Raw genomic sequence first — 12,744 nt, forward strand, 5'->3', positions numbered from 1 at the left:
CTCTAGATGCTAAATAAGGAAAAATAGAAGCAACTAAATAATTGACAATATTTGCAAACCAAGGGGTGGGGGAAGTGTAGACCCCTAAAATTGTCCGGGTCGGAAATAAAGCTTGAAGACTCTCGAAGACTGAAGGAAGATCAGCCAGAAGGACTTCTGGAAGGCCCTAGGAGGGTTCTCTGTAGGTCTAGAGGTCTTAGAATAGCTTAAAATAAGGAAGTGGAGGGAATGAAGCCCAATACGGCCGTACTAAACTTAATACGGCCGTATTGAAGCTTCAATATGGTCGCAGTGAACTCAATACGGCGTATTGAAGTTTCTGAAACTTCAATACGGCCGTACTGAAATCAATACGGCCGTATTGAAGCTTCAATACAGCCGCAGCGAACTCAATACGGCCGTATTGAAATTTCTGAGCTTCAATACGGCCGTATTGAACTCAATACGGCCGTATTGAAGTTCAAAAATTTCAATACGGCCGTATTGATTCTGTAGCCCGTATTGGGCCTGTTCCCTATAAATATGACGTCAATTGGACGTCATTCGACACTTTTGAACATAGTTTCAACCCTCTCCTTGAGTATTCTGGGGTTTTTGAGCAGTGTTCTGCCCTAGAAATCACTCGGAGAGTTGATCCGACGCAGTTCTTGAGCCCCGAGCCATTTTGCTTGAGGATCGAACCTAGTCGAAGGGAAATCCTCCGGATTTCCATAGTTAAAATTTTATAGGAGGGAGCGAGCGGGCTTGTAGAGCGAGGGAACGCCAAAAAGCTTCCCAGTTTTACGAAATATATAAAAGCACGCTTCAAAGGTTTCTTCTTAAATCCTTCCTTTTACTGCTTTCTGTGTGCATATTTAAACTGTCATCATGTAGATAGTTAATTTATAATTGCTTAGAATAAATAGGGGTAATTTAGTAATTTTACACTGTTATTTTAGAAATAATCTATCATAGGGAACCCGAGAGGGGCGCTGTGGGGTGCTAACACCTTCCCCACGCGTAACCGACTCCCTTACCCGACTCTGGTTGTAATGGCCGAAGTCGATTTTTGAATCGATTGCCTTATCTCTTTTTCCAATGTTTTGAGTAAAACATTGGTGGCGACTCCATGAACCCTTTTACTACGAAAACCACTAATCCATGGAGGGTCCCGCTTGGGATTAACATGGATTGGTGAGACATTTTAATAAATAAATTGGATAAGATCGACAAGGTCTCAGTTTGAGAACAAGTCGTTCTAATAATCCAATACATTTTCAAAACTAAAATAAAAGCGAGCTCGACCGTCTTCGCGACCGCCGAGGCCCGTTTGGGCCGGTGGCGACAGATGGCGACTCCACTGGGGAAGCTTCGAGAGTCAGTCCCATTTAGTGACAGATTGTTTTTAACAAATAATAGTTACAAATTACTTCATTACCCCTTCACTTGTATGATAACATGTTTATCTATTTGGCTTTAAATAACTGTTGTATTTTTAAATTTACGCAATTGTTTGAAATAAAAACTGCACACAAACCTTTGCACACAACAGTTCCCTCTATACCCGGGGGCATGAGTGATTAACCATAGGGAGTGGATGTTAGTACGGCCGGTTGTCGAATGGGTCTATAGGTGCCCGTAGACCGTTGTCGAAAAACATCACTCAAGGTGATAACCATGAACTCGAGTCCGACAGTGCGTTGGAGCTTTCCATCGGCTTACGACGAGAGGAATTGGGTCCCTATAATGGGGGCACCTTGGGGGCCTCAGACCGGTGAGAACAGTTAGATCCACCTTGAATATGCACTTTTCTGCAGGATACCCCTACCTCGTGATTCGCTCGTGACTGTTCGTGGATGAGTGAATTGTTTGTGCATTGATTATGTGAAATTGTTTGAGCATACATTGCACCTTTTAAACATACAACATTCCTTTTTAAAATAAGAATAAATAGGAATAAGAATCTTCCATTGCATGGTGTTAACATCTACCTTCATCACATTCATATAGGTAGTTTCCCTTTTCACCCAAAAAATACAAAAAAATACCCAAAAGAAAAAATAAGGAAAAAAGGGTTATTTATCCAAACCAAGCAATATCATGCATCATCTTAGGGACATCCTAAAAACATGATAATGCTTAGTTCAATAAACACAATGCATGCATATTCAACATCATCATCTCATATCATGCATATAGATCATGGAGGGATCTAGGTTTGCATTTCATACATCCCTCCCAATAAATCATTAATAAACATTAATAAAAAGAAAGAAATAATCGATGCGTATGTTCAAAATGGATCGCACGCCATTTGTTATTAAGCGTAAGCCAACAACCGCGCCAAGCGAGCGCACATCAACTCCGTTGTTGGTAATCAAGACAGACAAAGGGGAAGGTCCGACACCATTAAGGATCATCGCTCCAAGGCCTTTCCCCTACGAATCAAATAAGGCTGTGCCGTGGATATACGACACCCATTTTTCTGCCGACAGCGATATCTCTAACATCGCTGGGCTTGGGGGCATGACTAGGAATGGCAGGATCTACACTCCCGAAGATCTTCATGATAAAGCCCCCAAGAATAAAGAAAAAGAAGAAAAGAAAACCGAGGAAAAAGAATCCGAGGAGGAGACAGACGAGCTGTTAAAGTTTATCCGACAGAGCGAGTACTCCATCGTGGATCAACTTCATAGGACGCCAGCAAAGATTACGCTGTTGTCGTTGATCCTAAGTTCCGAACCGCATCGGCAAGCTCTGTCGAAAGTCTTGAACGAGGCATATGTGTCGCACACTATCTCCCAAGACAAGTTTGAGGGGATTGTTAGTCACATCACGGCTAGTGATCACCTCACCTTCACCGATGAAGAAATCCCCGCTGGGGGACCGAATCATAACAAGCCCTTGCACATCTCTGTAAAGTGCAAGGAGTATCACATCGCAAAGGTCTTGGTGGATAATGGATCTTCCTTGAACGTAATGCCAAAGAGAGCGCTCGAGCAAGTGGCAATCAAGGGAATCCAAATGCGCCCGAGCAACATGATCGTTCGAGCCTTCGATGGATCTAAAAGAGAAGTGGTGGGAGAGATCAATCTTCCAATCCAAATTGGACCCACTATCTTCAACGTCGAATTTCAAGTGATGGACATCACTCCTGCATACAGCTGTCTCCTCGGCCGACCTTGGATTCATGATGCGAAAGTTGTACCCTCTACGCTCCACCAGAAAGTCAAGTTCATAGTGGGTGACAAACTGGTGACTGTACAAGCTGAAGATGACATACTCATCAGCAAGCCATCCAACATACCTTATGTGGATGCAGCAGAGGAAGCTTTGGAAACCGCCTTCCAAGCATTGGAAATTGCCAATGTTGAAACGTTTCCTCGAGAAATGAAGAAGGTAGCTCATATGCTCACAAAGAACGGATACTTGCCAGGACAAGGATTGGGCAAGTACTCCCAAGGAATCCCGGAGCTACCCATTATCAAGGACAATCCGGGGAAACAAGGGTTAGGATACAACCCTGTTAAAGATCAAAGAACGAAGAGGAATCAAGATCCTTCTCGACGTTCTTTAAGCCAGATCTTTAGGAAGGCCGGTTCACAAGCGTCAAGGCCGGTCGTCGTCGTCAAAATGTTTTTCTCCTTCCGATAGGGATGTATAGACTCAGTGACTATTAGAGATCACTCCTCGGGGACAGCCCGACCCCCGAGCCTCGATAGGGCACATGTTTCCATTATGATTATAATAAAATCATTCTTCATTAATTCTTTATTGCTTCTTTTCTTGCTTGCAATAAAATTCTAGACCACATTATTTTAACCCTGTTTGAATAAGCATAAATGAGGTTAAAATCATCTTGATAACAATAAACCCGCATCATTTTTATGTGGAAATGTGCATGACAGCTTGGAGCACCTTTTCTTGGCATCAATAAGTGCCATCATGAATAAAAGAAATCCTAAAGATAATAAGCTCGGCAGGAAACCCAACAAGGGGACTGCGCAAAAATAAGAGCAAAAGACCCGCTAGGAATCCCACAAAAGGGTGACCTAGGCAAAAGTTAGGGTTACAAAATGAAGACAAAAACCCGCTAGGAATCCCACGAAAAGGGTGACCTAGGCAAAAGTTAGGGTTACAAAATGAATACAAAAGCCCGCTAAGACATCACAAAAGGGTGTTTTAGGCAAAAGTTAGGGCCGTCAAAAAAAAGAAAAAAACAAAATAAATCCATGATGGTACCACCAATTGAATTCAACAAGGGGCTCAAGAAAAGCTATCCAAGTTGTCAAAGCACAATCATTAATAACAAAGATGTGCTTAACCTCATAAGTGTTTAATCGAACAAACCTAAACATTTAAGCCTACCATTGGCCAGCCATTCTTACAAAATCCATTTTTCAAAAAATAAAATAATCCCCTCTAAAACACAAACTTTTGAAAAATATACCCTTTCCTTCTTTTCTCTCTTGTCCCAACGATTTTTGAATAATCTAGTGGAAACATGGAGATATAGTGGTCAATAGGAGGGTTGACACATCTTCTAAAGAAAGGGAAGAATCATTTGGTTGATGACACCAAATCTCAAATACGCATCATTCCTCGGTAACAGAAATCGGCAGAGCATAGTCCGTCTGGAGGAATGGCAAAAATCCAAACAGAAAAACGCATCGGTTAATTCTTTTGAAAAGTAAATCAAATAGAATTAGGTGCATCATACTGCATACATGCATACAGATGATAGGTGTAATGGAAGATCACTTATTATTCTCTGTTTATTGAAAAAACAAAAAAAAATAAAAAATATAAACTTCAGAAAAAACAATGCGCCCGTACCATGTTCAGTACACCCGTACTAAAATTGGGATTATGAACAAATTTTTAACTCAAACATGGGCGTACTGAAATGGATGCGGCCGTATTGGCCATAAAGAAATTTTCAAAGACCTCGTCATGAGGCAATTGCATAAAATAGAAAAAATAGAAAAAATTGCTTGTGTATGACAGCAGCAAACAAAATGCAAAGATTCAGAAAATCAACAGCGTCATACAGAATAACTGAGCCTGGAGAGGCTTGCCGAAAGAATACTCTCAGAATAACTGAGCCTGGAGAGGCTTGCCGAAAGAATACTCTCAGAATAACTGAGCCTGGAGAGGCTTGCCGAAAGAATACTCTCAGAATAACTGAGCCTGGAGAGGCTTGCCGAAAGAATACTCTCAGAATAACTGAGCCTGGAGAGGCTTGCCGAAAGAATACTCTCAGAATAACTGAGCCTGGAGAGGCTTGCCGAAATAATACTCTCTCAAAATAACTGAGCCTGGAGAGGCTCGCCGAAAGAATACTCTCAGAATAACTGAGCCTGGAGAGGCTTGCCGAAAGAATACTCTCAGAATAACTGAGCCTGGAGAGGCTTGCCGAAATAATACTCTCTCAAAATAACTGAGCCTGGAGAGGCTCGCCGAAATAATACTCTCTCAAAATAATTGAGCCTGGAGAGGCTCGCCGAAATAATACTCTCTCATAATAACTGAGACATTTCTGTACAGAAAAAGCCGAAAAACAACAGAAAAGGCAAAAATACAGAAAAAGCCAAAAAATGACAAAAAAGGCAAAAATACAGAAAAAACCAAAAAATGACAAAAAAGGCAAACATACAGAAAAAGTCAAAAGTCGACAAAAAAAAAAAAGACAAAGATTTCACATCTTTCAGAATAACTGAGCCTGAAGAGGCTCGCCGAAATAATACTCTCAGAATAATTGAGCCTGGAGAGGCTTGCTGAAATAATACTCTTTCAGAATAATTGAGCCTGGAGAGGCTTGCAGAAATAATACTTCCTCAGAATAACTAAAGCCTGGAGAGGCTTGCAGAAATAATACTCCCCCAACTGTACAGAGTAAATGAGCCTGGAGAGGCTCGCAGAAATAATACTCCCCAGAGAAACCTCAACTCAAGCTCACGGAACGAATCCCCAGCGAGAGCTATCAAAGCAAGATCGACGACATTCCCAATGGAAGCACGATCACCCAAGCAGTATATCTAGTCAAAGGACTTAAAACTTCCTCAGTGGAAGATAGCTCTCTGACTCAAGCACTGAGTGAGGCTAAGCCTGCAGAGGCTTCCTAAATAATACTCTGGGATACATAAGATCCCACATTCCCCAGTCGCCTACTCAGAGGCATCCCTGCAAAAGGAGAAAAATCAAAAAAACATCAATAACCATTCCCCAAGCGGAATTTGGCACTCAGCCGAACACTGAACTTCAAATCCCCAGTCGCCTACTCAAGAGGCACCCCTTCAAAAAAGAGAAAAAATCAAAAAGATCAATAACCATTCCCCAAGAGGAATTCGGCATTCAGCCAATCATCAAACATCAAGATAATTCGCCTATTCAGAGGCACTCTTTCAAAAAAGAGAAAAAATCGAAAAGATCAATAATCATTCCCCAAGCGGAATCCGGCTCTCAGCCTATCATTGAACATCAAGATGATCTGCCTAACAGAAGAGGCCAATCACAACCAATGACAAAATCCCCTGGCGGATAACAGCCTACATAGAGGCAACAAAATCCAAAAATTAAAAAGAGTTACCCGAATAAGGATAACCGGGATACTCCACCAACGTCCAAAGGACGTCAGCCAATCATAAGGCGCTGCTCATCTCAGAAAGAGCATCTTCGTGTCTACACCCCAAGGAAACAGAAATTCCTCAATGGGCGCCAACTACTCAATGGAAAGTTGGGACACAAGAACCTATGAGTAACTGCACATCCCCTAGACGGATCCCTGCGTTATCCAGCCCTCAGTGGCACAAAAATAAAAAACAATCGTCGAAGCAGCATCGTGGACTGTGGAGACAAAATCAACATCCAGAATCCCCAGCGGATAATAGCCTACACAGAGGCAGCAAAAATCAGAAAATCAAAAAGAGATACCCGAATAAGGATAAACCGGGATACTCCACCAACGTCAAAGGACGTCAGCCAAACATAAGGCATCGCTCAACTCAGAGAGAAAGAGCATCTGTGTCTACACCCCAAGGAGTCAGAAATTCCCCATGGGTACCAACAATGCAATGCAAGTTGGGGCACAGGAACCTGTGAATGACTGCACATCCCCTAGACGGATCCCTGCGTTATCCAGCCCTCAGCGGCACAAAATCAGAAAAAACTGTCGAAGCAGCATAGTGGACTGTGGAGACAAAAATCATCTCAAATCCCTGGAGAGGGTAAACTCACCTGCCGATGTTAAGACGCAGACCCTGGAGAGGGCAAACTCAACTGCCAAATGTTAAGCGGCAGAGCCTGGAGAGGCGGTACTCAATCATCAGGGTGATGTTAACACACTGGTGTTTAGCTTCCGGCTCGGGCGTCGAGTGAGGCTAGGTCTGGAGAGACGGTACTCAACCATCAGCGTCATCAGAGGTGCGTTGGTGTCCAACTTCCGGCTCGGGCGGCGAGTGAGGTTGGGCCTGGAGAGGCAATACTATATCATCAGTGATGTTAAAACACTGGTGTCTAGCTTCCGGCTCGGGCGTCGAGTGAGGCTAGGTCTGGAGAGACGGTACTCAATCACCAGCGTCGCCAGAGGCACGTCGGTGTTCAACTTCCGGCTTGGGCGTCGAGTGAAGTTGACCCTGGAGAGGGTAAACTCAGCTACCGAGGATGTCAGAAGCGCCGAGGTATGCACCCACCTGGAGAGGCTACTCAACAATTTTCCACCGGAAGACATTACAAGTCAGAAGGTCGGCACACCACCCGGACAATTGGGTCAACTCCTTTACTTGTCAGCCGGTACACCAAAAGGCCGTCCGACTAAGTAAAGGGGGGGCAGCTGTAGACCCCTAAAATTGTCCGGGTCGGAAATAAAGCTTGAAGACTCTCGAAGACTGAAGGAAGATCAGCCAGAAGGACTCCTGGAAGGCCCTAGGAGGGTTCTCTGTAGGTCTAGAGGTCTTAGAATAGCTTAAAATAAGGAAGTGGAGGGAATGAAGCCCAATACGGCCGTACTAAACTTAATACGGCCGTATTGAAGCTTCAATATGGCCGCAGTGAACTCAATACGGCGTATTGAAGTTTCTGAAACTTCAATACGGCTGTACTGAAATCAATACGGCCGTATTGAAGCTTCAATACAGCCGCAGCGAACTCAATACGGCCGTATTGAAATTTCTGAGCTTCAATACGGCCGTATTGAACTCAATACGGCCGTATTGAAGTTCAAAAATTTCAATACGGCCGTATTGATTCTGTAGCCCGTATTGGGCCTGTTCCCTATAAATATGACGTCAATTGGACGTCATTCGACACTTTTGAACATAGTTTCAACCCTCTCCTTGAGTATTCTGGGGTTTTTGAGCAGTGTTCTGCCCTAGAAATCACTCGGAGAGTTGATCCGACGCAGTTCTTGAGCCCCGAGCCATTTTGCTTGAGGATCGAACCTAGTCGAAGGGAAATCCTCCGGATTTCCATAGTTAAAATTTTATAGGAGGGAGCGAGCGGGCTTGTAGAGCGAGGGAACGCCAAAAAGCTTCCCAGTTTTACGAAATATATAAAAGCACGCTTCAAAGGTTTCTTCTTAAATCCTTCCTTTTACTGCTTTCTGTGTGCATATTTAAACTGTCATCATGTAGATAGTTAATTTATAATTGCTTAGAATAAATAGGGGTAATTTAGTAATTTTACACTGTTATTTTAGAAATAATCTGTCATAGGGAACCCGAGAGGGGCGCTGTGGGGTGCTAACACCTTCCCCACGCGTAACCGACTCCCTTACCCGACTCTGGTTGTAATGGCCGAAGTCGATTTTTGAATCGATTGCCTTATCTCTTTTTCCAATGTTTTGAGTAAAACATTGGTGGCGACTCCATGAACCCTTTTACTACGAAAACCACTAATCCATGGAGGGTCCCGCTTGGGATTAACATGGATTGGTGAGACATTTTAATAAATAAATTGGATAAGATCGACAAGGTCTCAGTTTGAGAACAAGTCGTTCTAATAATCCAATACATTTTCAAAACTAAAATAAAAGCGAGCTCGACCGTCTTCGCGACCGCCGAGGCCCGTTTGGGCCGGTGGCGACAGGAAGGAACAGAAATAGTTAACAAGTGTTCATCCGAAAAATCATCCTGAATGGGCAAAGTGTCCTCATCCTCAGCTCTCTCAATCTTGTTGAGATGGTCTGCCACTAAGTTTTGTGCTCTGCTCGTGTCACGGATGTCCAAATCAAACTCTTGAAGCTAGAGCATCCATCTGATCAGCCTAGGCTTTGAGTCAGCATTCTTCAACAGGTACTTTAAAGCTGCATGATCTATAAAAACAATGACACGAGAACCAAGCAAATATGATTGAAATTTATCAAGTGCAAAAACAATAGCTAAAAGTTCCTTTTCCGTGGTTGTGTAATTTTCTTGAGCAGCATCTAATGTCCTGGAAGCGTAGTATATCACCCTAGGTAATTATCAACCCTCTATGCTAAGATAGCCCCTAGTGCATAATTTGAAGCATCACACATCAGCTCAAAGGGAACTGTCTAGTCTGGTGCCTGAATGATAGAAGTGGTGGTTAAGGCTCTCTTGAGACAATCAAACGCCTCCTTGCACCTGTCATCAAATGTAAATTCCATATCCTTCTGAAGCAAGCTAGATAGTGGAAGGGCTTTCTTGCTAAAGTCCTTAATGAAACGCCTGTAGAAACCTGCATGGCCAAGAAAAGATCGCACCTCTCGCATGCAAAAAGGGTAAGGCAATTGTGCAATAAAAGATATCTTTGCAGGGTCAACCTCAATGCCCTTACTAGAAATGATATGCCCCAAAACTATACCCTGCTCAACCATGAAATGACATTTATCAAAATTAAGAACAAGGTTAGTCTCAATGCATCTATTCAAAACTCTATCTAAACTATCCAAACAAGCATCAAAAGATAATCCATAAACAGTAAAATCATCCATAAACACCTCTATGCAATTTTCAAGAAAGTCACTAAAAATACTAAGCATGCACTATTGGAATTGCCAGGGGCATTGCATAGGCCAAAAGGCATCCTCCTATAGGAAAAAGTACCAAAAGGGCAGGTGAATGTGGTCTTTTCTTGATCCTCAAGAGCAATATGAATTTGAAAATAACCAGAGAACCTATCAAGAAAATAATAATGAGATTTACCTACCAGATGCTTAAGCATCTGATCAATGAAGGGTAGAGGAAAATGATCCTTCCTTGTTGCTTGGTTGAGCCTCCGATAGTCAATACAGACCCTCCAACTATTTTGGACTCTGGTGGGCATGAGCTCATCCCTCTGATTTTTCACAATGGTCACCTCCTTCTTCACTACATCCAAAATCACCAGGTTAAGTCTCCTCTGAGGCTGTCTCACTAGTTTAGCTCCATCCTCCAATAATATCTTGTGCATGCTTGTGGATGGGCTAATGCCAGGAATGTCTGCCAGGGTCCAACCAATTGCCTTCTTGTGCTTCCGAAGCACATGCAACAACCTCTCTTCTTGATCAGCATCAAGGGAGGTGAATATGATCATAAGGAATCCCTCATCATCCTCCAAGTAAGCATACTTGAGGTTCTCTGGAAGAGGCTTCAACTCTGGTGTGGGTGCTGGCTGAATATTAGAAGGAACTAAAGAAGGGAGAAGGGGTTCCGCAGCCTGTACCTCAACCTACAAGTCAGATTCTACTGTACTTCCTGCAACATGGTTAGTGCATTCTAACTGCATAAAATCAAGACCAAGAGGTACAGCACCCAAAGTGTCAAATTCAGATGCCTCATAATCAGTTTCACATTCAGATTGATATTCAGATTCAGACTCAATGCATGAAAGGAAGCTATACAAATCAAATGAAAATGAATGCTTCTTAGCATTAGAAGAATCAAAATCACGAATGTGCTCATCAGCTAGATCATCAATCAATTCAGCATAAAAAACAGAATGAGTTTCAGAAGGAAATTTCATTGCATCCAAAATATTAAAATGAACAACAATATCACCAAATTCCATAGACAAGGTGCCAGCATAAACATCAATCTTAGTCCAGGCTGTTTTCAAAAATGGTCTGCCTAGAATGATTGGGACAGAACCATGGGAGAATCCCTCCTCCATATCAAGAACATAAAAATCAACGGAAAAATAAGTTCACCAACCCGAACCAAGACATCCTCTACAAAACCTGTGGGGTGGGAAACACTCCTATTGGCTAACTGAATGACCACACCCGTAGGTTGCAAAGGACCAAGAGACAGAGAATTAAAAATAGACAAAGGCATGACATTAATTGAAGCTCCTAAATCAAGCATGGCATTTTCAAATTTATTGTTACCAATAATGCAAGGTACACAAAATGTACCTGGGTCCTTACACTTTTCAGGAATGTGTGGAACAGATTTACCTATGAGTGCTGAGACGTTTCTGCCCATGCTGATTCGCTCATTGCCCTTTAGCTTCCTCTTGTGGGTGCACAAGTCTTTCAGGAACTTAGCATATCTGGGAATTTGCTTAATGGCATCCAGCAGAGGTATGTTCACCTCCACCTTCTTGAAGGACTCCAATATCTCCTTATCCACCTCTTCCATATTTTTGCTTGGAATTGATTTTGGTGGAAATGGAAGAGGGATAGGAGGCGGATGTAGATCATCACTGTGTGCACTAGAAGAAGGTCCACGTGAATGAGATTTTCTACTACTACCTATAGGGGCCTCTTTCTCAAGTGTAGGCTCAGGTGGAGGTACAACTGTTATAGGTGCTAGTATGTCAATTTAATTGCCAGACCTCAAGGTGATGACACTCACATTCTTCAGATTCTGCACAGTCTGTGAAGGTAACTTGTCTGAATTTTGGGACTGTGCCTGATTGAGTTGAGTGGCCATCTGCCCCATCTGATTTGTTAAACTTTGAATGGAGGCTCTGGTCTCTTGCTGGAATTGCATGTTCTGAATGGTCATCTGCCTCACCAACTCCTCCAATGAAGGCTCAGAAGAAGTAGAAGGTTGAGTTGGTGGAGGTGCAGATGCAAGAGGAGGTCTCTATTGAGGAGGCTGGTATGAAGAACTTGAGGGATTGTTCTGGAAAGGTGTTGGATTTTGCTGCTGCTGCTGAGAGTTTCCCCACCTCAAGTTAGGATGATTCCTCTAGCCAGGATTGTATTTATTAGAAGATAGATCATAATTATGTTGTTGCTGGTGGGGAGGTCTGTTGTTGTAAATGTTGGTAGCATATGCTTGTGGGGCATCAGGACTTGTAGAAGAGTCTTGCAAGGAGGGACAAGCATCTGTTGGATGATTACATGAAGTGCAGATGCCACATAATTTTGCTGGTGGTGGAGCTGATTTTTGATTTGCAGCCAGTTGTGAAACCAAGGTGGTGAGAGCATCAATCTTACTCTCTAACTTTTTGTGTTCTGTGGAATCTGAGGCTACCACATCATGCACACCCCTCACAACTATCACATCACTCCTCATATTGAATTGTTGTGAGTTGGACGCCATTTTTTCAATCAGCCCTCTAGTAGAAGCAGGTGTCATATCTCCTAAAGCTCCTCCACTAGCTGCATCAATCATGCTCCTTTCCATTATGTTTAACCCCTCATAGAAATACTGCAATAATAGCTGCTCAAAAATTTGATGGTGAGGGCAGCTAGCACACAACCTCTTGAATCTCTGCCAGTACTCATACAAGCTCTCCCCCGTGAGATGCCTAATTCTAGATATGTCCTTCCGGATTATAGTGGTCCTAGATGCTGGGAAGAATTTTTCGAGGAAC

At 42.9% G+C, this 12,744-nt stretch overlaps 1 protein-coding gene across 1 annotated transcript; it reads right to left on the bottom strand.

The window, feature by feature from the left end:
* Window positions 1-11,045: 11,045 nt before the first annotated feature.
* Window positions 11,046-11,558, bottom strand: LOC145952108 (uncharacterized). Its single transcript, XM_083064333.1, has one exon. It carries the CDS (start codon window positions 11,556-11,558, stop codon window positions 11,046-11,048), a length of 513 nt encoding a protein of 170 aa, XP_082920459.1.
* Between the last annotated feature and the right edge of the window lie 1,186 nt (window positions 11,559-12,744).

The sequence above is a fragment of the Cajanus cajan genome, chromosome 9 (genome assembly GCF_000230855.2).
Source record: "Cajanus cajan strain Asha chromosome 9, NIPB_CcT2T_4, whole genome shotgun sequence".
In the NCBI taxonomy this organism is placed as follows: domain Eukaryota; kingdom Viridiplantae; phylum Streptophyta; class Magnoliopsida; order Fabales; family Fabaceae; genus Cajanus; species Cajanus cajan.

Coding starts and splice junctions, on each gene's coding strand:
- LOC145952108 (XM_083064333.1), bottom strand. CDS start 11,558: ATGGAAGAGGTGGATAAGGAGATATTGGAGTCCTTCAAGAAGGTGGAG.